The sequence below is a fragment of the Thermobia domestica genome, chromosome 8 (assembly GCF_964235325.1).
Source record: "Thermobia domestica chromosome 8, izTheDome1.hap1.1, whole genome shotgun sequence".
NCBI lineage: Eukaryota > Metazoa > Arthropoda > Insecta > Zygentoma > Lepismatidae > Thermobia > Thermobia domestica.
In genome coordinates this window covers 231182983-231209762 of record NC_137461.1, presented here as the reverse complement: position 1 = coordinate 231209762, position 26780 = coordinate 231182983, and the positions used below count along the sequence as shown (strand labels likewise).

Sequence of the window (26780 nt, the reverse complement as noted above, 5' to 3'; positions counted from 1 at the left end):
AACCATCAAGTAGCAAGGGTGGTGGATGACATCGAAGAGAACAACCTCATCCTCAACCTTCTCAACAGTACCCTCAGCAAGTGAATTAAACGAAGGCTGCTCAGAGGCGGAGGAAAAATTTTTGAAAATAGAAAGAAGTTAATGGATTTTCCCTCCAAAATCCGTCTATATTTTCCTCTAGTTTCACCGTTTCCATTTGATACTTACACAATTTGAATGAGATTCTCACTATGAGAAAAGGAGGTATAATATGTTATTATCGTGTAGTTACACGCTGAAACCACTAACTTTATTACTTTTATTTCTCAGGATTTTTCCTCTTTACAGTCCTCTTTTATCTACAAAGTATCACAACATAAACATTCTTCACTATATCAACAGAAACACGTATTTATATACAAAGTACAGTGTTGATTGCTTTTATAGATAAGCTGTGACGGAAGGAGAAATTTCGAAATTTGTGATAACTAAGTTATTTCTCCAGAAAATTTATCTATATTTCCCCTACTACGACTGTGCCCATTTGGAACTTACATTGTTTGAAAGAGTGTTTCGCTGTGAATAAAACAAGATACAATTCGCATTACTTGTATAATTTGCAACATGAATATATCCACTTCAAAAATATTGCCACTACTTCCGGAAATAATCTAGAAAACAAGCAGTTTACATTGCAACAAATAATATTTTCCCTCCTGAATACAAGTTGTAATTAACCTGCAACGTAATTAATATCATGATCCATATCACTCCACATTTCTGAGAATTAGTTATTTTTAAAATCAAATTTATTTAATTTATGGTTTCTTAAATACAGAAATGAAGTTCACAGAGTTTACGGTAAATTTCCTTCTCATTTCCGAACGTTACAAGAAACCGATTAACAGATACCGGCACCTAAAATTTTGTTTAATCACAAACAAAATAAGGCATCTTCTATTTTCCTGATCTAATTCTACAGGAAACTACAGTAAAAATCAACAAAATCATGAAACAGATAGTCGTTATGTAAAGGTTAAAGAGTTAAAATACATTATAGTTTAGGTTCCTACAGCTCACATTTTAAGTTGGCTCATCTATCATTTATCACAAATACATTAAAAAAAATAAATATTGTGCAGTTCGTAGTTATCACTCAGCAGGCAAACATGCTTTCACGTGTTTTGTATGTTGTTCAGTTACATGATTCTTGATACATGCTAAAATGGTTGGATCAATTAATCTATCATTTATTTCATATATTTTAGTTGTTATATCATCTTTCCGGGAGTTACACTCTTTTCTCATTGCTCTTTTCCTACACTTAAAAAAATAAATAAATAAAATACAATCAAGACAGGTTTAATCAAGTTTTTGAGCACCCCATGCCCTCAGAAGTGATTTAACCCGAACGGTTACGGAGAGTTTACAACTTTTCCAGATATCCGACATAGTGAAAAGGGGTATATGGACAAAACGTCACCGTCCCAAGCCTTACACAGAAATCCCGCATTGCTAAAACTTGGCCTAGGCGAAGTTCTATCCCGCGAGATTTTGGCCCACAAAGTTCCGGGCGGCAAAGTTTTGGCCAGGCGAGATTTTGGACGACGAGTTTGTGGGCAGGCAAGATTTTGTACTGCGAGGTTCTGGCTGCAAAGCTTTTGTACCTAAAATTGGGGGACATTACGGATAGATGCATTTTAAATGAATATTATGAAGTGTACCAATATGTTAACGCTTACTTACAAAACGGTTGAGGGTTTCGAGCTGTTCTTTTATCTTCAATATGACATTTCAGAATTTTAGCTTGTACATTTAGATAATCACATTTTAACATGAAATCACTTAATAGATCAAAATAGTTATATTAATACTGCACAGTAGTACTCTAGCTATTCCCTCTCGTGAGTACTGGGTTTACAAAGAATTTAAATTGAAGTCCAGGAAAGATGTCTCTGAGACAAATCAAACTTTACTGCTCACATCGATATCAAAGATTGCAAACATTTCCTTTTATTTAGAAATTACTTTTCACATTCGACACAGTTATTCAACTCACTCAATGTATTCTGTCAAACATCACCAGTAAAGTTCAATTTGTACACTCAACAGCACATATTAGCTGGTTTGCTGAATTTAAATAGAATATCTATCAATACTGTCTAAAAATGGAGTTCATGCACCATTGTATGAAATAAGCATATTATTTTCTCTTACCTTTGCATCATACTGTATTGCTGTTGCATACATCACTGCTGCATTTTCTACCGTTATTCCTTGCTTAATTATTTGCTCGCATTTCTTTTTTAGCTGCTGCTCACAATATGCGTTAGCAAGATCTAACAGCTCTGCAAATAGAAGAAAATTATAATTAATATAACAATAAATGAATACGGGAGACATTACAAAAGATAAAAGTGACTAAGTTCCCATCAACATAGGTCCGATTTTCAACGGTTTGTGGGGTCACAGATTGTTAATTATTTTGGACACCCCACAACAGAAAGGTATTTTTTACTCAACACGTAATTGCCGTTCTGGGAAGTGCTATAGTGCGTTGGAAAGGTAAGGGAGACGATACTCTAATGCATATGACAGGGAAATTTTCAAAATTGTCTCAAAGATTTTCCTTTTATTCGAATAATTTGTGAGAATTTGAAGGCAACATTGTCGCCGAGGACAACAATGAATAAATAAATAAATAAGTAAATAAATAAATAAATAAAAAGCAGTGTATCCCACTGTATGCTAAATATCGATGAAACGTTTCAAATCGTTAACTTTCACAGTGAATGGTGAAAAGAAACAAAAAGTAACACTGCCTATGATTATTCACTTCCATATTTGTTCCTCTATTCTTGAAATCAATTGATTTCCAGAATTTCTAGTAGATGATTTTTCTACCACCAGTCATCAATATTAATCGCTTTCCTCCAATTTGATACCACAATGTTCTTCGACGGACCTGACACTGTCCGTTTCATTTTTTACAGAAGGTTGTTCGCAGTATACCCGACCATTTTCGATTCGGTACTGCCACCTGGCGTATCTTGCTGGTTGGGGCACTGTTCTGTCTGACCTTGTACGTGCGTGAGTGTCATTAAATGGCGCTGAAAATCAGCCGGTATTGGGAGAGTTACGTAATGGCCCTTTTCCACACTAAGTTTTTGCACGTACGCATTGTGAAACATATCATAAGAATGGGTTAATGCTCGGAATGACGATAGTGAAAGATATTACATACAACAGGCTCCCCCTGCGAAACATTCACCCACAGAAACCACCAGGAGAAGGGCTCCAAGCAAAATGACACCCGTAATGCTAAGGGGGATCCGTCGATTGGCGTGTCAAGAAAATGCCCCGACGCAACCTTATATTGGCCCAGATTCCACCTCGCGCCGTCAACTGTGAACAAAACAATTCGCAAGCGCCTCAAGTTAAAGTGTGTGCGGAAGGCTCGTGTATACCACCTGCTACCCCGTCACAAAGCCGAACGTAAGACGAACTGGAGGAGGCGGGTTCCAAATGGAAGAAAGTTATCACAATGGATGAACCATATGTCCATCTCACTGCTGGTAGTCACATTCGAGTGATTACATACCCAGACATTCACGGCAAGGGGCGCACCAACTTTGTTCGTCAGTACAGAGAGCTTCCCTCGTGGCTTTATGGTTGTTATGGGATTTGGATATGAGGGTAAAATGTTGATGATACGCAAGGTGGACAAAAACGTGAAAGTGAATGGAAGATATTTCCAAGAATTCATTCTGACACCTATCTGCAAGAGATACATCCCGCATTTGTGTGGGAATGGACGCAAACCAGGTGTGATGATCCATATGAACAAGGTTTCGAGTCATACCACCAGAACATCACTTCGTTTTTATCAGGAAATGGCAGAGGAATTAGGATTGGTGTCATTCCGTTTGAAGATATTCCTGTGGAAAGCCCAGATGCCAGTCCAATGAATTTTTGAGCATTTGGACTGTTGAAACGATGTCTTCAACATCGCTGCCCGCGTCCCTTGGATTGTCTATGGAAAGCTTGCAGGGAGGAATGGGGCAGAATTTCCATGTCTGTCCTGCGGCGGAGCTTGCTGTGATGGAAACTGCGATGCCATGTGATAGTCCGCAATGCTGGGGTCCAATAGGACATGATCAGTGGTGGCAGCCTGGATCTTTTTAAGATGAGTAACCTTCAAATATAAAGTGAACAACCTTTTTATTAGATGGAGCGACATCTTGTGTTTCCGATATAGAATAATTAAAGTAGTATATAAATTTTGTAATATACTTGGTCTAATCAGAATGCTTATCTTTACAGATTATATTGGAATTGACTTCAGTTATCATGAAGTATATATTCTATAGGCTCATAACGAGGTATATAAATATTCAAAATTGTATGAACACCAGCGGATGAAGTTACTTTCCTCAAAGGATATGCCACTAAAGATCTTGTATAGGCACCCATTACGGTAAGCAAGAAGTATCACCAGTATTGTTTCTAGTAGAGGTCATATAAGTCAATCGAAATAGAAGTGTGTGCCATTCCGGTATTACTGATAAGATAGGTTTATACATAGCTTGGTTATTGTTTTATATGCATGCATTCCTCACAATCATTAATTTAATATTATATATACATTATATATACATATATATTATATATATACATACAAAATTGAATATCACTATGTTTGGCGACTTCGTACCTGTTGAGCTACGCGATCTATCTCTATCAAATTTTCAACATAGATGAGGTTCGGGCCCGGGATGGTTTTTATCATGTCATTTTGACGGTACAACGCAGGGAAGGGAGGCGGGGGAGATACATAAAACTGATCGAAAATGACCGATATTAGTGTCAAATCCATAGTTTTCGGGGTCGCTGAGATGAACAGTGACATTTCTGACGGCATTTAAATCCAAATTCAACCCTGCAAGCTGGGGGAGGAGGAGGAAGGAGTTATATATAAAAATGTTGAAAAATGACCGATATTAGTGTCGACTCCATAGTTTTTGGGATCGCTGAGACGAACACAGACACTTCCGATGTCGTTTAAATCCAAATTCAGTCCCCATTAGTACTCTTAAGGGGAATTGTGATACGTAAAAATAATTGAAAATGATCAATATTAGTGTCGAAATGAAATCTTTGTTTTACGTCCCACGGTTATGCCGGTTAGGCTACTGGAGACGCTAATAATGAGAAATGAATTAAATGGTGAAATGAAGAAAGTGGGTGAAAATGGGAGAACCCCGAGAAAACCCATGAGCACAGTGTTTGTCCACTACAAAGCTTATACGGCGCGAGCTGGGATCGAACCAGGGACCCCAAGCACCGGAGGTGAACGCTCTATCACTGAGCCACCGCGCCCCCAATTTTAGTGTCGAATTCATAGGTTTTGGAGTTTCTAATTTGATTGGTGACAGCTTTGGTTTGGTGCCTTTATGTCCAAAATGAAAGTATTCTCCCCGTGTGAAGTACGGGCATTCTGCTAGTTTGAAATGTGTATCTTCATGAATTTCCAATGAAAGAATTTACTAATTAGGAAGTAAACTTCTTCATATACGAAATCATTATGGTATGTCTTTAGACTATGAAGTACAAGAATCGGTGGAATGCATATTTTCTTGCTATATGCACATTTAAAATCTTTGATTAACAGTACATTATTAACATAATTGGAAAAATTAATGAAAAATTTAACAGACAAAAATTAAGGCTATGAAAAATTAATTGATTATAATAAAAATTAATGTAAGAGAAAAGTAAGGATCATTATGAGTTTAAAAATTAATCGATTAATACTAAAAATGACAATTTTCACCAATATGCAATGTGAATTTTTGTGATTTGTGAAAGTTTATGCAATTTAATGGATGAAATTAAATGCGTCATGAAAATTATTCGATTAATATTAAAAGTTACTATTTACACACAAAACTGATGATAAAAATAAAATTGCCTAAAATTGAAAAACAAGTAATCAATTACATTTATGCATTTTAAATTTAACTTTACATATAAGCTATGTACTTCTACGAGGAACATTATTTTTAAATTATTATATATATATATATATATATATATATATATATATATATATATATATATATATATATATATATATATGTAATGTCACACTAAAGGAGTACATCTAATCACCGTCAACAGTAGTGATTTCAATGTCATAAATTTAATTCCATCATGCAATTATGTACCAAGGGTTTTTTCGCACTATAATGAAATTATAACCCTGAGATCTGCAATTTCTCAGTACATGAAACAAAGATGATTAATTAATCCTAGCATTGACTATTTAGTACTATTTTAAATCAACAATGGCTCTATACTTAGGTATATTATTGTTTTCATTCTGTTTTAAAACATAATTTTTAAACAATTAAAAGAGGTCCCTAAGCAACTGTTTTAATAGTTTATTTTCTTTCCAGGCTAACTCAGATTCATCAGCAAATATGCTACTACTTTCTGGCTACTTTACGAAATTAAGAATATTCCACTGACAACAGAGTGGATTTCTTCATTTTGGCGAGGAGAAGACAGTTGCGTTTATCATGTCATTCTTCCAAGTGGATTACATTGCATTAACAATAATATTAATAACAGGAATCATCGCCTTGGAACAAAATCTGCAGAATAACACAATACTTATCTTTTGAATATTTAATAAATTGGTACGATATTTGATATTCTTGAGTGACGAAATATCTGCGTGGAAGGAGCTATCAGTCAGATGACACAGAAAACTATCTTGTATATGTGGTTTTGGTGGTTTGCAGCATTAATTTGAAACTTCTCATGATAAATTGACCTCTACATAGGAAGAATAAATCACAATGAACTGTAATTGAGCCAAAATTAATCTAGACGTTTGAGTGTTGCAAACTACATTATTTTGTTTTTATATGTGTGTATCTTGAATTTGTAATTTTGTTATAGTGATGCGTTGCTGCAAGTTGTTAAGTGTGAAAGAAAATTTTAGTCAAAACTACTTATAGATCGAAAAAGATATCCACGCAAGTTATATATATGGGTTGGCAGTGGTGTGTTAGGTCGGTCTCCATACTATGTCAGGCGCAGTGGAACAGCAGTGTCCAATGGCTGCAGCAGACGGAGGTAGTGTAAAATGGGAGACCTCTCAGATTTTCAAAGACGGCAAATTGTTGGTGCGCGGTTATGTGGAGTGAGTGTGACGGCATGGCTACTGTGTTAGGTGTGTCGCGTGGGACAGTGTCGAAGGTGATGACGGCCTACACAACACACGGGAAAACCACATCGGGGAAGCGGAACAGTGGGCGGAAGAAAATCATGAGTGACAGGTCACGCCGGGTATTAAAGCGCATTGTCACGCAGAACCGTCATGCCACTGCGGAGCAAGTGACGGAGGAACTCAATCAGCACCTCCCCCACCCTGTTTCGACAATCATAGTCCGTCGCGAATTACATGACATGAACTTACGAGGTCGTGTTGCACGGGCCAAACCGCTCATCAGGGACCATAACGCTTTCGCACGCCGCAAATGCTGCCGCGACCATGCAACATGGACCGTTGAGGACTGGAAACGTGTGATATGGTCGGATGAGTCATCCTTCACCCTATTCTCAACCACGGGCAGTGTTTGTGTGTGGAGAACGCCCAAAAAAGCTTATGATCTGCAGTGTCTCCGCCCAACTGTGAAACATGGCGGCGGCTCGGTGATGCTGTGGGCCGCAATATCATGGTTTTCATTGGGTCCTGTGGTCACACTTAGCGGACGAATCACTGCCAACGATTATGTCGCAATTTTAGGAGACCACTTGCATCCTATGGTCCAGATGTTGTTCCCGGACAATGACGCCATCTTCCAGGATGATAATGCACCCATTCACACAGCTGGCGTTGTAGCAGCGTGGTTTGAGGAACATCGGGATGAAGTTCAACACCTCCCCTGGCCCGCCCAATCCCCAGATTTCAACATAATTGAACATCTGTGGTCCGTCTTGGAAACACGACTCCGGCGACGATTTCCATCTCCATCCTCTCTCACAAAACTGGCCGATGCCCTGCACGAGGAATGGTGTAAAATTCCACTTGCTACCATTCACGACCTCTATGCCTCCATCCCACGTCGCATCAAGGCTGTTCTGAAGGCGAAAGGTAGCCCGACACCACATTAATCTGGTAAGTTGCAATTTCGTTCAGGTGTTTCCATTTTTCTGATCACCATCTGTATATATATAACCGGAATTTTAGTTACACGATTCGACAGTTTTCCCAGAAGAAATATATTGCAAGTATTGCAGACTTTAACATTTGAGGACATACATGGCGATCTATCACTACAGGAAAGTTCCCCTATGGTCAAGCAATGCACAAGTAAGAAAGTTCCCTTATGATCAAGCAATGCACAAGTAAGATTTTAGGGCGTATTTTATACATGTTACTTGTATGAAGATATCAATTTAAAAGCACGAAAATATGGTAATAGTAAATACTTGAGACACTAAAGCCTATTCATTAGACGCATTGTCATTAATTATCACTTAGTAACAAAATGAATATTGCATTTCAGTCAAGGGTAAGCCACTTCTCTACGGAATGAATTTTGCATAATTACACAAATGTCCTTGAAAATATTTTAAATTGTATCACATTTTAATTTCCCAGATAATGATCACATAAACTTTGAAGTACCTCTATCTTGAAGTTTGTTTCAACATTTATGAAGTTAATGTAAGTCCACCAATACGCCACTTTCAATATGGTTAAATATACGGTTCTGTTGCACAATGTTCTACAATATATAACGAACTTATCAAGAGCAATGAGAAACTCAGAGTAATCTTTTTTATTTCTTCCTTGCATAAATAAACTCCAGGGGGAATCAAGAAACTGATGCACTGAACAGACTAGTTCGATTTATCTTAATATGTATATATGACAAAATTCCATGAGAACTGAGAGACACATGTCAAAGAAAAATGAATGATACTTTTTAAAAAGCAAGAAAATGATAGAAGAAATTTATTGTGATTGATATACAAGTACATGCCTTGATGATTTTTCGATGTAGTCATTATGAACCTCCAGACATTTCTGGTAGCGTGGCAAAGCTTCTGTACACCCTCCTGCCGCCTCGGAATGCAGGCAGTTCATAACTTACATCTTGAGCACTTTAATGTCGTTGAAACGTTAGGAGAACCAGAGTGGTACCATTGCACTAACTGCTGATTCGACTCTCCAGTGGAGTACGATGTTTTAGTTTCATCCCTCGTCACTACGTGAAAAAAGAGGTCACCCCCATCCCACCTCCAGGGGTCAAAAATCACGTGCAGCTGGCCATTGTTTACTCTTTATGAGCGTCTGTCAGCATTTATGGCAACCATCTCGCACACAATTTGTGATAATCCAACTTGTCAACCACAATTCGATACATTGTTTTCACAGATACTAGTGGCAACTCTCTGGCGAGATCAGTTATTGTGAACCGAAGATTGGATTGTGCTCTTTCGTTAACGCGTTCCACAAGATTGCCCGTCTAAACACTAGGCCTTCCGCTATACTCATCGTCATGAACATTTGAACGCCTTTCTCGAAACCCTCTGTATCTTCCTTTCACTCATTATTGTCCGTTCGTAAATGGCACACAATTCGAGATGGATGTCAGCTGCATTCCGTCCTTTGGCGTTCAAAACTCGTATGACAGATCTTACTCCCCATTTGGCTGGATATTGTATAACGGCAGTCATTCCATCTTATTACTACTTGCGCGTACGATACTCCGTTCCGACGATTCTATAAGCACAGAAGTAGTAGTTGCATGCTCACCTTTAGAAATTCTTTCTGATTAATTGTTCACCAATTTTTTAAAGTTGTCTGCCTCTATTAATAGGATATTATATTTGGGATTCCTCTGACTCACACAGTACGGATTACGCCAACTCGCAGTTACGTAATTACAATATACTTGTATGTTATATTTTACATTAATATAACCACATTTCATACTTTTATAGTTTATATTCCGGTAAATACTACTGCATGATATTTTATTTACCAAATTAATAAAATAATACTGTAAATAACATACATGCATATAATGATCACAAATATTGCAGTTTCTTGTAATGGTTTACGAAATGCATTACTTACATAAGTTGGGGGTATTGTACACAAATATTTTGTTTTTAATGTTCCAGAAGTAATATCTACAATTTACTTACCTATGGCACCTTCTGGAGGTAGATTTACCTCGTCTGTATACAGATAATGGAGAAATGCTCGATATACGGTATATCTAAATTGATTAATTTCAATCTCACTGAAAATAAAAGAAAAAAATAATATTTTATATGTATTCGAGAAATTGGCTATTTTACATTAATACGAAACAAAACCTTAACAGATAAAACAGAATTTGCATCAAAAATATTATGTGAAGTAAGTAAATCGCTTTTCATATTCATTCATAGTATTGTATCTTGAAATATTCTTACTTAGCTTCTAATTAAGTTAGTTAAATCCTTAATTAACTTGCATATAAATATGAACCATCGTTCTGTTTACTGTCATGATTAGGGCTAGCATTTTTGGTGGATAAAAGTACTGAAATTGGTAGATGAAAAAAAAAAAAAGTTTTAGGGAATGAAAACTAATAACTATACTATATTGCAACCAAAATTTTAATATTTTTGTACCACATTCTATATGTCTACAAATTTGATAATTTGAGAAATATGTCTTTGCTTGAATATCGAAAACTATAAATGAATACAACAATTTGACCTGTTTCTTGTATTTCAGGGCATGGAAGAGAGAAAGAAAAATGAATTGAATTTGACAATATTCATCATCTCAACGATGGAAAATGTCAGATTTTCTTGGTTTGCCAGGGTCACTTTATACTGTAAGAAGAAGACTTCAATGTCTAGGGATACCGATACCAAGGAATACATTTTTTTCTTTTCATGCGAAACTCCAGATCCGAAATATTAGTTGGACTTCCAACTTCTAGGACGTCGAGGATTTCCAGCAAACTACTTACAAGAATGAGTTTTGCTGGTCCATGCAGAACATTGTTCCTTGTCCGTTGGTATTTACATTTTCCGCAATCTAAGAGAGACCGGGGACCATTTCTCATTTCCCCACCTCATGCCTTCCTGAACTTATGTTCCGATATATGTTCCACGTTGTGATATATTTTAAACATTTAAACATAATTATGTGCATTGCTGTAGATAACGTAAGAGCATAATAAATTAATGTTGAATGAAAACTTAAAATTTGGTGAGGGAGAATTTCTTTACTGGGTGGAGAAGGACTTGTTTCAGCGAAGTTTGGAATATAAATTTCGAATTTGGAACCCTAAAATCCATACGCTAACGTCAAAACATAGTTTTAATTTTAGCACCAATTCTACTATTTGGAACACCAAAAATTCTAGCCCTAATCATGATCAATAAGGTATCCAAAAAGTTTTATCGGATTCCCATGTGAAGGCACTTCATGCCTGTACACTCGTTGTTCAAGAGTTCATTTATATTCAGCATGTGAGAAGTCTGGAGACTAGGCAGTTTAAAGAGAAGTATTGGCACGTAGAAGAATGGGTTGTAGCTGCGCTAGAAATGTAAGTTCATAAGGACTTAAAACCTCTTTAACATATAGTATCATTTCCAATGCCTTGCAGATCAGCAGCAAAAACTAAGCAAATTACGAAATGATTCTGTACATTGTGTCACCAAAAATTATGATGGTGTATGATAAAATCTAGATTTGTGCCCCCTCCATACTGAAATATGATGATCTCTTACGTTCAGAAAAAATGTGAAGAATCAACACTCGAACTATAAGACGTAAATTCATAGTCGTGCATGAAACATCACTGAAAACGAAATTATTTACGATGCTAAATGTAACAAGCAATGGAGGTATTAATCTGAATCCTTACAAATCATGCTTCGCAATTGTGCACATATTTCTATATAATAAGCTAGAAGACTTCAGAATTGTCCACAGACGAATTGTTCAGAATTGACTTAAGAATTTACGATCACAGCGTCCATCTCACAGTCATTCATGAGCAATACACGACTCTAGCCATAGTAACGCTATGCTAATAAAACGAAGTATATTGAAAAGGGAGAATTTTGGAGGGTTCAATTCCAGATTTGCCAATCTTATGGTGGGCTTCCTTGTCCCTTATTCTTCTGTGTTTCATCATATCGTCATCATTAGTTTCCCAACTGTATTGTTTATCCCATGGATTGGAGACATAAGACGTTAAACTATGCATCTATTGAATCTAGAAATACTCGCGTAACACATTTTGTGTCGTTCTCTCTCTATCAGGGTGGTGACAAACTTTACGGGAAAGAATTCTCTTGACTTTTCCCGGTTTTCCAGAATATTTTTTGTAATGTTTCCTGATATGTAATTATCCACATAGAGTTTCCCCATGTTTATGGAAAACAAGATCAAGGAAACATGACTATAATCAAATAGAACAATACATAATATAAAAAGAAATGCAACATATTTTAATATGAAATTATAGAAGATTTACCTAATAGAAAGGGCCTAGCCGGTTTGCCATAAGGGCCAGACTGTGTCACGTGATCAGGTCATAAGCCAGTTGCGTGCTAAATTGAGTCTGGAGATTCCAAATCCAGATGTGAGATGTTTCAAGCACGTAACCCTCGCGTGGGTGCCCTGGGCAATTCGAAGAAGATGCATATACTTTATCATTATTATGATTTTACTCAAACAACTTGACTTTGACACTGTTCTATCCATATTTACGTTACGTGCTATACATCGTCCATACATTTTAAAGCAATTTATTTCTAAATGTAGAATCTACATAGTCTACTTAAGGTGAATTTCAGCCATCTCCCTCTTGGTTTTCAAGATAAGTGGAGGAATATTGTTTTTCACTGATTTCCATTGACTTTAATGGTAAGGTTTCGTGCTTTTTGACTATGTTCCAACCATTTTAGGACAATTTACTTTTAGAATATGGAATTTCCATAATCTCTCCTAGATTTGAGCTGAATTTCAGCCATCTCTCTCTTCTGCATTTTGAAACACGTGGAGGAATTATTTGTTTGTAATTTATTTTCCATTGACCTTAATGTTAATGTTTCGTGTTTTCTGACTATGTTACATCCACTTTAGAATCGTTTGCTTTCGGAATATAGAATCTACATAGTTTCTTCTATAATTAAGATGATTTTCAACCATTTCCCTCTTCGTTTTTGAGATAAGTGGACGAATTATTTGTTTTTTATTCATTTTCCATTGACATTAATGTTAATGTTTCGTGCTTTTTTGACCATGTTCCATCCATTTTAGGACAATTTGGCTTCAGAATACAGAATCTACATAGTCTCTTGTACATTTGAGCTGAATTTCAGCCATCTCCCCCCAAAGTTTGTTCACATCGTTCCAACTGAATAGGCCCTTTTTGCACAAAGGAAGAAATTAAATATCTTCCCTGAAACTTTAATCTGTAACGTTAGTCACATCAGGGCCGTACTGGCCAGGCTGGAAACAGGAAAATTTTCCGGTGGGCCCTGGACAGTGAATTTTTAGTGGGCCCTCCGCCTAGTATCGTAAGTAGCATTATATGTACAAAAAGGCGCACGTCACGCACTACTCAAATACGGGAGTAACGGAACGGAACACGATAACACGTCGAGTACTGGTAATACAGTCAGCTAATCCCCGACCAGTGTTGTCAGTCCATGGTGTTGCGAAAACAGACATTCAAATTTTTCATAATTTAACCCTTGAAGGGTTCCTGATTTCCCACTCTGCTTTACAATTCTGCTAATACCGAAGTATTCAGCTAAATTGAAATCTCAAATGATGCCATGACTTGAAACTCAATAATAATTTATATTTTACAACACCGTTGTTTTCCGTATAGAAAATATGCAGGAGCTGATTAAGACCATTGGGAGCCCTGGAGCAGGAAAATGCAAGGGGACCCTATCAAAAACTTCCATGATGATCTCTCTCTCAACATGTTCAAAAAGGTTCATGAATTATATAGGAATGACTCATGTCATGAGTTTTAAACTCTTATGGTAAAAATGTTTTCAGTAATTTTTTACAATTATTGCGGCCCCCTTGGTTATGGAGTCCTGAAACAAAAAATGAAAACTCGATCCGATTGACACTCCCGGACTCTTTTATTGTCGCGGAGGGAGTAGTATGTACATGTGAGTGGGTTCTCTAGAAAGTACCTTCCTGGTAGGCCCCTGGGTTGCAATACGGTCCTGAGTCACATAATGAAAGTTTCGTCACATATGAAAGGTAAAAATCACAGTGAGACACTTACCGAAAAAGAAAGGATATATGTACATAAAACTAACTGTCTATATTAACGACATATCTTTAGAAAGAAAAAAAAATAGTATTATGTAGTTCTCCTCCAAATGCTTTATTTTCTCATCAATATTGTGCATATCGTCCGTTATTTTAGTCGTCTTAGCTTCACGGTCAATCAGAATGATCTTTATTTTCCTGTCTTCAACGTCTTTCTATTTCTTTTCCTCTTCCTCTCATCATTGATTTATTGAACCTGCACTTATATTCAATAAATATTCTCTTTCTAGGTTTGAATTTTTACGAGGGAAATCAAAACCATTTTAACATCTCTTAAATCACTGCGTTCTGAAGTATCCAAATTATAATGATTTAGCCAAAAGTCATTCAAACGCTGATCATAATCTAGAATACTGACTTATAATGTTTCACAATCTGGATTCGAACAAAGCTCTTTGAACTGCCTCACAACTCCATCTGTCCTTTCGCCACCTAACCAATTATTTTCAATTCGTTCAGCTAAAAGAGACTTCATGCGATTCACTAGAACATCAGACCCTGCAGAAACATTAAGATCCAAACAGGAAAGAGCTCTAGTTAATTTACAGTTAAAAGGTGTTTTCTCTTAAAAGTTTAAGAAAATTTCTGTAAACACTTCTAGCAATTTCGGTGAAAATCCAAAATGTCCAAACCCGTTATTGGTTGACGTCTCTTAAAAGCAGTAAGAGTAGCAAAAACCAATGTCAACGTTTTTGACAGGAAGTTTGAACAACTAAAAGCTTATGATCTTACAAATTTTTGCATTATATTTTTTAATAAATCCGATAAAGTATTGTAAGGAAATAGACTGAGAGGAACGTCAATCTGAAACACGGAAAGGTTCTCTTTCTGAAGCAATTGCTTTAAAAAATGTAACTTTAGGAATAAGTATTTTATCTTCTTAAAGCATATATGACATGAACTGACACCTAGAAGAGCTGGAATTTTCTTATCCTTCCTAATATACCTTGAATATACAACAGAAGATACGGATATATGTCAAATGGCTCGCTGAGCAAGACTGCTATTTTCACAACACAGGACAAAACTTCACTGAAATATTTTTCTGAGTCTCTATAGGTGTACTCTGCCAGTGTGCTGGAACATCATTAAATAAGTTATGCAGAGCTTTTAGAAATTCAAAGATTCTCCAGTTCGTTGTCTCAACCGCAACCGTAAATGTTCCATGCAAAGTAAGTAACCCACAAGTTCCTGTATCAAGTATTAAGGTCCATTTGACGACGTCTTGATATTTGACTTGAAAGTATACTGACATAGAAAGTTTATAATGGGGTCATCCATCGAGATTTAAATCATATTTTTTTAAAAATGAAATGAAATCTTTGAGTTTTACGTCCCATGGTTATGCCAGTTAGTCTAAAGGAGACGGTGATGATAAGTAATGAATGAAATGGTGGAATGAAGGAAGTGGGAGGAAACGAGAGAACCCCGAGAAAAACCCACGCACACGGTGTTTGTCCACCACAAAGATCACTTGGCGGGGCTTTTAAGTTCAACGGTGAATGCTTCTCTTTGAAAGCAACTAGGTCAGAAGTTGCAGAATTTCTTAAAAACGCCGATGTCAAATAACGCGTGCAGACTTGTCCCTTAACAATACTCTACAACCGCACATTTATGTCTTCTTAACAACTGAATTAGTCCACTTTTTAAGTCTGGTGTTAATAACCAAAAAACGAAAGTGTATGCTATTTTGTCACATGGACTCTGCATTTTCCTGGCAATCTCAGTCTGGAATAAGTTTAAATACTCTGACATCTTTAGCAGCAGTGAGCATTGATGTACGTCATTACACTTTGAATACACCATAGTAATTCTTTTTTTTTTTTTTTTTCAAAGAATCTCTGTAAACTACTTTGTTTCGTCCTCGAACACATACCGACTTACATCGCAGAATCCATATTTGAGTACACAACATCCCCAGAAACCTTTAACTTCTGTACAGATGAGAGGTGCAAACAGGATCACACTTCTCCAAGTAAGAACGTATTAACTTGTTTTCTTAATTCAGAAAGGAATTAACTGTTCTTAATATTGAGACAGACGTAATCATTTGCATATTTTTTTTTTTTTTACCTTTAATATGACTAGTTACCGCTCGCCATGCAATGTTACTCAGCCGGCAAAAGCTGTAGCAAGCGGAAAATTTGTCACCTGGTACTTCTAGAATTCATGATTAAAAAAATTACCTAACAGTCAAGAAAAAATGAAAGTGATCTTGGAATACTTAGAAACTGAGATGCTTGTTCCTGCATAGGAACACTGGATACAACAAGAACCGAACACAATTACACCTCTTCACTTTCGATCCTCCCTCTACAACCTAAACAACCAAGCTAAACCAGCAGAAAGCTATTACTATGTACCCCCACACACCCCGCTTCTCGATTGTCTTTCTATAGAACAATATGCTGTAGTAAATAAAAGCCTGTTATGCTCAATTGTATAAACTATTTTTCTTTTGCCACGTACGCTGTTTCGATCCACTGTATCAAATCAACTTTCATTTTCTACTTCTTTTCTTTCTTGGGACAGTCATCCTTTGTGTTCAGGCATTTCAGTATTCTCGAGTTTCTAAGGTAAGAAATAAAATGAACTAAAACACGTAAAAAATGAAACACGATCGCGCTCTTAGTACACGATAATAAAGCATCTATACTCATTCCCAAGTCTCTATTAATTTGAATTAACTATTAGTTTCGCACATTTGGGTATTTACAAAAGTCTATTTTCCAATAACGAAAACTATTACGAAAGTAAATTAAATTCTCATGCTAGAAAGCGAACAAAGAACAACTTCCTCCTGAAAAAATATAAAATCTTGCCCCAGAACATTATTATACGGATGAAAAAAGTCAATCATTACAATTACCGAAGACGCTTTACGGTTATTGACAGACGAAAGCTCGTTGCACAACATTTATACTCCACATTAAATCATTAGTTTAACGTCGCACAAACGAAATAGTAATTTCTATGTTAACGATGTAAGAACTAAAGAAAGGCGAATAGGGGAGGAAATGGGAGAACCTCCAGAAATCTCACCACTCAGTGCTTATTTACCACAAAGCTAATATTGCGTACCCATGGTTTCGACGCAGGAATTTTGATGCACGCTTTACCAACTATCCCACCAAATTTGTATTTCAGTATCAACATGTAAAATATTTCAAACCCGGAGAACTGAAACATTCTCGATCCCTTGGATCTGTTTCCTTCATTCAATGTACCACGTGATAATCAACCGTTAACAAGAACGAACCGATGAGAAAAACCGGAAAGGCTATTACTCACCGAAAAAAAAAAAAAAGCAGAATTTTCTTCTACATGCAACAGGTAGCGCTTTCGGAAGATGCTACTTTACCTAGGTGTATAATGTTAGTGAGTTTCTATTCCCGTGTGTTTTAATGTTTGACAGAAGATTTGTTTCTTATATATCCTAACTTTTAACCATTTCTTAACCATCCTTCATGTTTTTTATCCTTTTTGAAGTCTACCACAGGCTGATGAAGGAAGTAGCATCTTCCGAAAGCGCTACCAGTTGCATGTAGAAGAAAATTCTGCTACATATTTTTTTGCGGTGAGTAATAGCCTTTCCGCTTTTTCTCATTGAATATAATCACCGCTCGCAATATTGTGATAGGAACGAACCAATTTGCTCCCTATTTCCAAAACCCACGAATTTTAGCGAAAAATAAGATAAAAAAACAGGAACAATGTCAACATGATCGAGATCGCATTTACAATTTTTCCTTTTACAACAAAGGTATGAAGATGTCAGTATTAAAACAGGAATTGCATATCATGAAACTCTGTTACTTTTACAGTGTACTGAAAACACATGACTTATTATTTAACGATAATTTGAATCGCGAATTCTAACAGTTCCTTTGTTTTTTCCTTCACTGCGAATTGCTAAATAAAGAAATCAAGTTTTTATTACATATGTTTGGAAAGGGGTAGTAGCAGGAGTGTTTCCATCGCACACCTCCAACGTCCAGAACAGTTTTTGCTTCCCTTCTCAAAAGCTGCATTTTAATTACAAAATATTTTTACGTCTTGTCTGAAGGGATCTTGTTTTATAATACTTTGAACATTTTGTATTGACGCAAACTCAAGCAACACTTTTAATGTCAGAATATTTTGAAACTGAAAATAAACAATATTAAAGAAAAAGAAAAAATCTTGTGACACGCATCATCATTAACATATCAGTACAAATGTCTAACTATTAATGGAAAATGATTAAATATGTAGCTACAAATGAATAACAATTAATATTGCATTATAAGCAGAAAGTAGAAAGTACACGTTGGTATGGGTCAATCCATTTGAAGTGATCCAGGGGTAATTGCTCGACCATTTTTGAAAATTATGAAACTTACGTATGTTTATCTGAAGCGGTTTCCCAGTGGCGGCCATGTTTGTTTCGTGGCGCGCGTCTACTTTCACGATTGTAAGGGTTAACAAAAACCTTCATTACGAAAACAGTGCTTGGTCTAGAAGGATAAAACAAAAATAATTTAATCGATCGAAGTAAAAACTAGGCTTATAAGTATTTACCTATGTTTCTCCTTTCTATGAGAAACTTACAAGTAAAAGTAAACATCAATATCGGTGCAATTTCACGTTTTGTAATGTTTTGTAAGAAGGACCCCCCCCCCCCCCGAACATTGTTTTTGAATGAAACACTGGTTATTAGTATTGTTTAATCTCCGTATATTTAAGTGCTGGGAATAGGAAAATACACAAAAACATAATTATTGTTCCAATATTGATCAATACACAACATACAGAACAAGTATACAGCATATCAACGTGCTCTGAAGACAAGTAACCCCCTACATAGCCCTTCTTCGGTGTGTCAAAACGATATCACTGCAACGAAATATGTTTCATTTTTGAGAGACTATACCTTTTGTAGTAGTAAAATACACAAGAATGTCTTTTATTTGGCATAAACATATACAACAGTACTACATCCTGTGCTAATTTGAGATTTTTATCCCTAGCCTCATCCGAGTTATTTGAACCTAAACTTCGGGTTTTCCGACAAAATCTGGATTTTAACACAATCATAAAAACATGAGGGTAAGTAGATCACAATCACTATTTTTTCTGGTAAAACTACTGACATATCTCTTTATATCACAAACTAAATCAAACTATGTATACCGCTCCTTCCTACTTACAAAACATTACAAAACGTGAAACTGCACCGATATTGATGTTTACTTTTACTTGTAAGTTTCTCATAGAAAGGAGAAACATAGGTAAATACCTATAGGCCTAGTTTTTACTTCGATCCATTACCAATCAAATTATTTGTGTTTTATCTTTCTAGACCAAGCACTGTTTTTCGTAATGAACGTTTTGTTAACCCTTACAATCGTGGAAGTAGGCTCGCGCCAACAAAACACACATGGCCGCCACTGGGAAATCGTTTCAGATAATCATATTGTAAACACAGTTTTGAAGTCTCAAAACATGATGCAAACAACTGGATTAAATATCAATTTTTAAGAATGGTCGAGCAACCAACTTTTTTTTTTTTTTTTTTTTTTTTTTAAATCATTTTAGATGGATTAACCCGCATCAATAGACATATCCCATATTTAAATATCGAGAGTCCGAAGAAATTAGTCCGGCTATCAACTAGGTATTGACCTAACTCATACACTAATATGCAACTTTATCTATTTTTCGTAAACTCATAAGCACTTTCGAAATAACTCTCTCTGCGAACAAAAAACTTGAAAACATAAAACTCAAACACAGGTAACGGTATTTCAAAACTGAAACTGTGATTAAGCAGAACCAGAAACTAACGAATTTACTATTGGATTGTTGATTCAACTGCATTTTCTGTGAATGCTTCACCAATATGATATTCCACTGCACGCAAAAGCAAAAGATAATGCGTACAGGTACAAAACATAACATTATTGCATTAATTGAAAGCATAGAAAAGTTTTAAGTTTGAAGTTCGCAATAATTAAAAAAAAAATCAATTACATCTGAAATCATAGAATTTTCATTTTAAACATTTAAAAAGTCTAATTCTTTGAAATTCCCTGACTCTTGACAAAAGTCCCAGACAATTCCCGGTCTTCTCGAATTCCCTGAGTTTCCAGGTTTCTCGCCACCCTGCTTTATATATACTTATTGGTTTTTTTATTTTTTTTTATTTTTTTTTTTAAATTACATACGAGGTGCTACTCACAATTTCGGAGAATTTTAATATTCTAACCAAAGCAGCAGTAACAACTTCTGCTACTAGTTATTGTTTAGTGTTTTTTAACTGACAATCTGCCAAGTGGCACTGTCATAAATGCACGCATATCTTAATTTCTGCTGGTTTTGTTCTGCTGTCTGCGAATTTCGACGTGAAGGAGCAAAGTAATGTTTCAAGATGAACAAACTGTAGTTGAAACCACCGAATGCTCACGAAACGATGGTTTTTGGTGAATAATTTTTAAGCCAAGCAAGAATATTTGAGTGGTTTTAAGCATTTCAAAGACGGCTTGAAGGCTATGAAGAATGACAGACATCCGGGTAGACTGTCATCATACACTACTTCGGAAACGATCGCGAAAGAGCGTGAAGTGATATTTGAGGACAGAAGCCAGACAATCTATGATGCTAGTAATAAAACTGACTTGTCATCCGGAACATGTCTACGCATGCTAGTGGATTAACTGAATATGAAACCAATTGCAGCGAAATTTCGGTGTAAGGAACTCCTATCCAAAATCAACATGACCACTATCTTCCACCAATCCCACTCGTCTGACCTACCCATTGTGATTTATCATTTAGGACTTAGATTTCTGGGCTTTCGGCACCTATGGCCATTTAGACAGTCACGTATGAGGGATGGTTAGCGGGCACGAGTTTTTCGCACCAAGAATTTGAAAATTTCGCGTTTCGTTTTGCATATTTCGCGTTTTGTCGCATTTTCCAAATAAAGTTTCGCATTCTGTAGCTCTTGTGGAAAAGATATTCCCTGGCATTTTTACAATTGTTCCTTTTATTCATAGATCACTACAGAAATATATCATTAATTACCTAAAAGTAGAACACACTGACTATTTCACTTGACATTGTAAATTTCACTTATAGAAAATTATTTTTAATCAAACGGAAGGAAAATCAGTAACTAAACTTGCAATGAGTAGGAAAATTTTGCTGTCTTCTGAAAACACATAGGCACAAGTTACATTTAAGAATTAAACATAAGCATGGTACATGTTTCCACATTTTCCTCCTCCATTTCTGTACGTTTGTCACTTATCATCAGTCCACACTTAAAAAAAAAGACCTCTCGAAATTGGCATTGATTGTTGGAAGCCACACATATGTAGGTGCACTTACAACAAACTTTAAACAATCATCACTTCGGAACTCCCCATCCAGCTGCAATGGTAATAGCTGACGCGCAACATATCTTCTACAGTAGTGTCCGAATCACCCAAAATGCACCGTTCATACCACGCTCTACCGCCCCGTCACGGAAAACTAACGTTTTTATATTAATGAAAACGTATTTTTAAAATTTCGCGTTATTTCGCATATTGTTAGAAATTTCTCGCAGAACTGCCAATTTCACGTTTTACCGCGCAACGGAAACCAATGAAAATACACACAGAATATCATAAAACGTCAAGAAACTGAAAATTACTTAATTCTGACGCATTTCGTTTTATCGCGCATTGCGAAAAACTCGTTCCTCTAGGGATGATGTCCCTCGGCGAGCATACTATCCGGGGAAAGAGAAGGAAGGATTGGAGAACGAAGGAAGCGGCAAAGGATCTATAAGTGAGGTATCACCCCGGCATTTGCCTGGTGTACAAGAAAAAAACCAGGGAAACTTCATTCAGGATGACTGGCGTTAGAAAGCTTTCTACACTTTCCACCGAATGCCCTCACCAGAAATCGAACCAGTTGTGATTTCTCTCTCCCGAAAATGGAATTCCAGTTGAAAGGGTGACGTTTTAACCTATCGAAGAAATCCAATGGAATCACAATAATTTTCTAACCACAATACAGCGGGCAGACGTCTAGCAATGCTTCCAACAATTGGAAAATCTGAAATGTCTGCATGCGAGCCTGAGGTGATGGTGGAAATTAGGATTTAAGTTTTTTTTTTTTTTAATTTTTAATTTTTTAAAATTTTATTTTATGGGGAGAATATACGAAATTTTGGGTAGCTCCTCGTACAACTGTATCACTAATTTTGAATTCTGTCAATCCATATTTTTCTCTATCCGAGTGTCACTCTTCAAACAAAAAAAGGGAACCTAAGTGACCACACAATAATAATTTTACAGTTAAGTAATGGTGCCATAATATCAAGACTTACTTTTTATTCGATTCTTCCCAATGGTCTTGAAACATTGATCGAAAATGTTCACACCTAATCTTGAGAACAGCTCTATGCACATATATTGGTTGTCCCTTCACTTTAATTGTCAGATCACTGCTCGACTGTTTAAAATAGAAAGAAAATACACATTTAATCCAAAAGGTTTACCTATAGAGGACTTAATCAGGTTCAGTACATATTTTAATAGCTATTAGTAATATTCGATTTCTAGAAGTGGAGAGAAAGTGTAACTTTGTTCCTGCTGGAAATATTTCTGATTACTTCACAAACCGAACACTAGACAGTTATATCGATTACCTCTATTATAAAAATACCAAATTGACAGTACATTCGGATTCTTAATTGTGTACAAGTACAGAACAAAAGAAAAAAAATCTGTTAGAGAATAAACACAAAAATGTCACTTACTGTTAATATTTATTAGCTATTTGAATATAATAATAATAATAATAATAATAATAATAATAATATTAATAATAATAATAATAATAATAATAATAATAATAATAATAATAATAATAATAAATTTTAAGAAAAGCTTCATATGCATTTCCATTTCGTTTCATTGTGTATTGTGCGATATAAGCGATATTCACTTGACTAGGAATCTTGTGTTATCAAATTGTCTTAGGAAGAAAGATCTGGAAAGAAAAGCTCTATCATTTTTATAAGATATTCCCTTAGCTATAAGGATTCATACCTTCTTTAAAGACTTTTTCCTTTATTACTATTTCTATATGTTGGCATTTCATTTTGCGTGTGTGTCTGTAATGTATTTGTAAGTCAAACAGCCAACTACTGTTGTTTAATATCTCCTAATATATTTACATGTCCAAGTTTCAAACATATTTTTACCTTCGAATGTATTGAAATTTACGTACATGTTTACGTTAGCTTGTCTTAACCAGAACAATCGATAATAATATGTATAAAATATTTACTGTTCCTGCTGAAGTATACCGATTAATTTATTGTAGTAACTCTTCACTAACAAACTATTACATTCGTTATAATTAAATAACAACTAATTTTCAAATTTAACAGTACTAATTAGGCTCAGGACTGTATGCAAACAAGCAATATGCAAAGTAACTGCATATACATGTACAAGGGGTTTTCAATAAGTTTTGCACAGATGGTTTTAATATAGTTATCAGTTGCAATATCATGATGAAATTTTAGGTGGACATACTTTGATCCTTTAGTTACAGGACTATATCACTCAATGTAGCCTCCATTTGCTGTGACGCATCTCGTTCGACGTTCTTTCCATGCCTTTACTGCATTTTAGTAAAATTCAGGTGGCTGACTTTTACACCACTGTTTCACACAAGAAATGAAGCCCTTGTCACTGTCGAATGTTTCTTTCTCACAGGTGGGTCTTCAAACTAACAAACTGAAAGAAATCAGAAGGAGTCAAGTCCGGACTATAGGGAGACTGAGAGAAGACTTCCCATTCCATTTTTATGATTTTCTGCTTTGTCATTATGGCTATATGAGGCTTGGCATTGTCATGATGGAGTTTAATGACATTACTTATCAGCTTCGGTCTCTTGGTCTGGCGAGCACGCCGTACCCTATCCAGTGGCGAAGACTAAAGCTTCTTTTTAATTGTAAAGCCATGTTCTAAGAAGTCTGCGAAAATAACACCGAACTGATCATAGAGAGAGGAGGCTATAACTTTCTGTCTAATCTAGAAAGTCTAGGTTTTTGAAACCGCTGCAACCAACGTTGAAAACTGCCACGGTCCAATATGGGATCCCAATAAACCGGAAGCAACTTCCTATGAATTGATGTAGTTGATTCATGACCTGTTTTGAACAGATTTCATTACCCATCGTTGTCAGATCCTGATGTCTTCAGTGTCCATTATGTTTACCTATGGGCAATAGGAAACAACAATTATTACCGTTTTGAAGCCAAAGGATCCAAGTATGTTTACCTAAAATTTCATCATCATATTGCAACTAAAACTTATTGAACGTCCTTTGTATAATATTATTATGTTTATCTTCATGGTTATATTATAAAATAAATTTATAGAGAAGGCATTTTAAGTACTATATAAGAACTAATATCAGTAGATGCAAAATAATTTACACTATTATATAAAAGAGTAGAAGTGTGTGACTCATCATCGCTCAAGTCGCACTGCTATACGTATTACCGTGAAATTTGGTAAGAGTATTCCTTTTGTTACGAAAGTAAGGGATAATGGACTTTTGGAAATATCCATCCTTAGGTAGGTTCAAAATTTCCCATACAATATTGTATTTCACGAACCTCTAGCGTTAGAGAGATGGAACTCAATATATGAACCTCTCACTAGAAATAAAGGAAATGTTTCAGCGTTTTCGAAAATTCCGCTCCATAGGGTGGAAAGGGGATAATTTTTAAAGTACTTACACTTTCCTTTGTTAAAAAAAAAAAAAAAAAAAAAAAAAAAAAAAAAAAAATTAGGATTCGCTTATGTTAGAGACCTAAAATTCGGTATATAGACTTAACTGAAAACGAGGAAATACGTATTTCAGCGTTTCTAATAATTCCGCTCTAAAGGTGAAAAGTGAGGGCAATTTCAATAATATTGAAATTTCTCTTTATTTTAACAAAGTAACAAACATGGAGATTCGCTTAAGTTGAAGATGTGACATCTGACATATACAATCTTACATAAAATAAGGGACGTGTTTCAGTGTTTTCGAAAATTTTGCTCCTGGGGGAAACAGGGCCAATTTCTATAATACTGAAATTTCCCTTTATTTATTCACAAAGTGTCCAATGTGGACATTCGCTTAAGTTCAAGATGAAAAGTTCGGTATATAAACTTTTAAATAAAAATAAGAGAATACATGTCTTAACTTGTTTGAAAATTCCACTTCTAAAGGAAAAAGAAGAATCATTACTATAATATCCAAATTTCACTCCGTAATGTGAAATTCATTTCAGTTGAAGATGTGAAATTCGGTATAAACTCTTAAATAAAAATAAGAGAATATTGTGTTTAAATATTTTAGAACATTTCGCTCCTACGGCGCTAAAAGGAGACAATTTCAATAATACTGAACATTCCCTTTATTTATTCACAAGTTGAAAGACGTGGGGGCTGGCTTAAGTTGGAGGCGTGAAATTCGGTTTATCCACTCTTAACTAAAAACAAGAGAATACGTGTTTCAGCGGTATTGAAAATTTCGCTCCTAAGAGACGGTAAGAGGCGATATTTCTATAATACTGAAATTTCCCTTTATCTATACACAAAGTGCCATATGTGGGGATTCGTTTAAGTTACAGACGTGAAATTCGGTATATAAACTCTTAAATACAAACAATCGGACACGTGTTTCAGCAATTTGGAAAATTCCGCTTCTCACTGGGTGAAGATTGCCATTACTACGTAAAATATCAAATTTCCCTCTCTTTATTGAGAAAGTGCCCATGGTGAGAATTCACGTAAGTTGAAGATGTGAAAATCAGTATATAAACTCTTAAATAAAAATAATTTTAAAAATATGTATTTCAGCGTGCAGAAATTCTACTTCTAAAGGGAATGCGAGGAACAAATTGTATAATATCATGTTTCCCAATTATTCACTCAGAAAATGTTTAATGAAAGGATTCGCTTAAGTTGAGAATGTGAAATTCGTTATATAAATTCTTAATTAAAAATAAGGGAAAAACATATATCAGTTTTCGAAAATTCCACTCCTGAAAGGAAGGGAAAGAGGCAATATGTACTATTATATGGGAGAATGAAATTGATTCCTATTATGAAAATTTTTGAGGAAACATGCCGTGTTTTGTACATGGAACTGCCTGTAAGTCTGTGAGATTTTGACAGGCATTATACAGGCGCCTGTTTCGGCGAAAACACATGTAAAGAAAATATTACAGGCACTTTGTCTTCAGGTAATATGCATGTCGAAAAAGTATTAAACTTCTGTTAGAAATTTTGCACGGAAACACGCGTTGTATAGAGCCTGTACATTAAAATGAGAACATGCAATGTACACGTAGTCACTCACATGC

General features: G+C 35.6%; 1 protein-coding gene across 2 annotated transcripts in view; it reads right to left on the bottom strand.

Moving 5' to 3' along the window:
• Positions 1–26780, bottom strand: part of LOC145693484 (RCC1 and BTB domain-containing protein 1-like) — a 170300-nt gene that overhangs the window by 75901 nt on the left and 67619 nt on the right. For both annotated transcript variants that reach the window (XR_014132793.1, XM_081769526.1), the window contains exons 9-11: positions 22734–22858; positions 10210–10307; positions 2197–2327 (exon numbers count right to left, since the gene is read on the bottom strand). Coding sequence is in view for 1 of the 2 variants with exons in the window: in XM_081769526.1 (XP_081625652.1) it covers positions 2197–2327; positions 10210–10307; positions 22734–22858 (354 nt within the window). In the remaining variant the exon portion in view is untranslated. The remainder of the gene's footprint in view (positions 1–2196; positions 2328–10209; positions 10308–22733; positions 22859–26780) is intronic.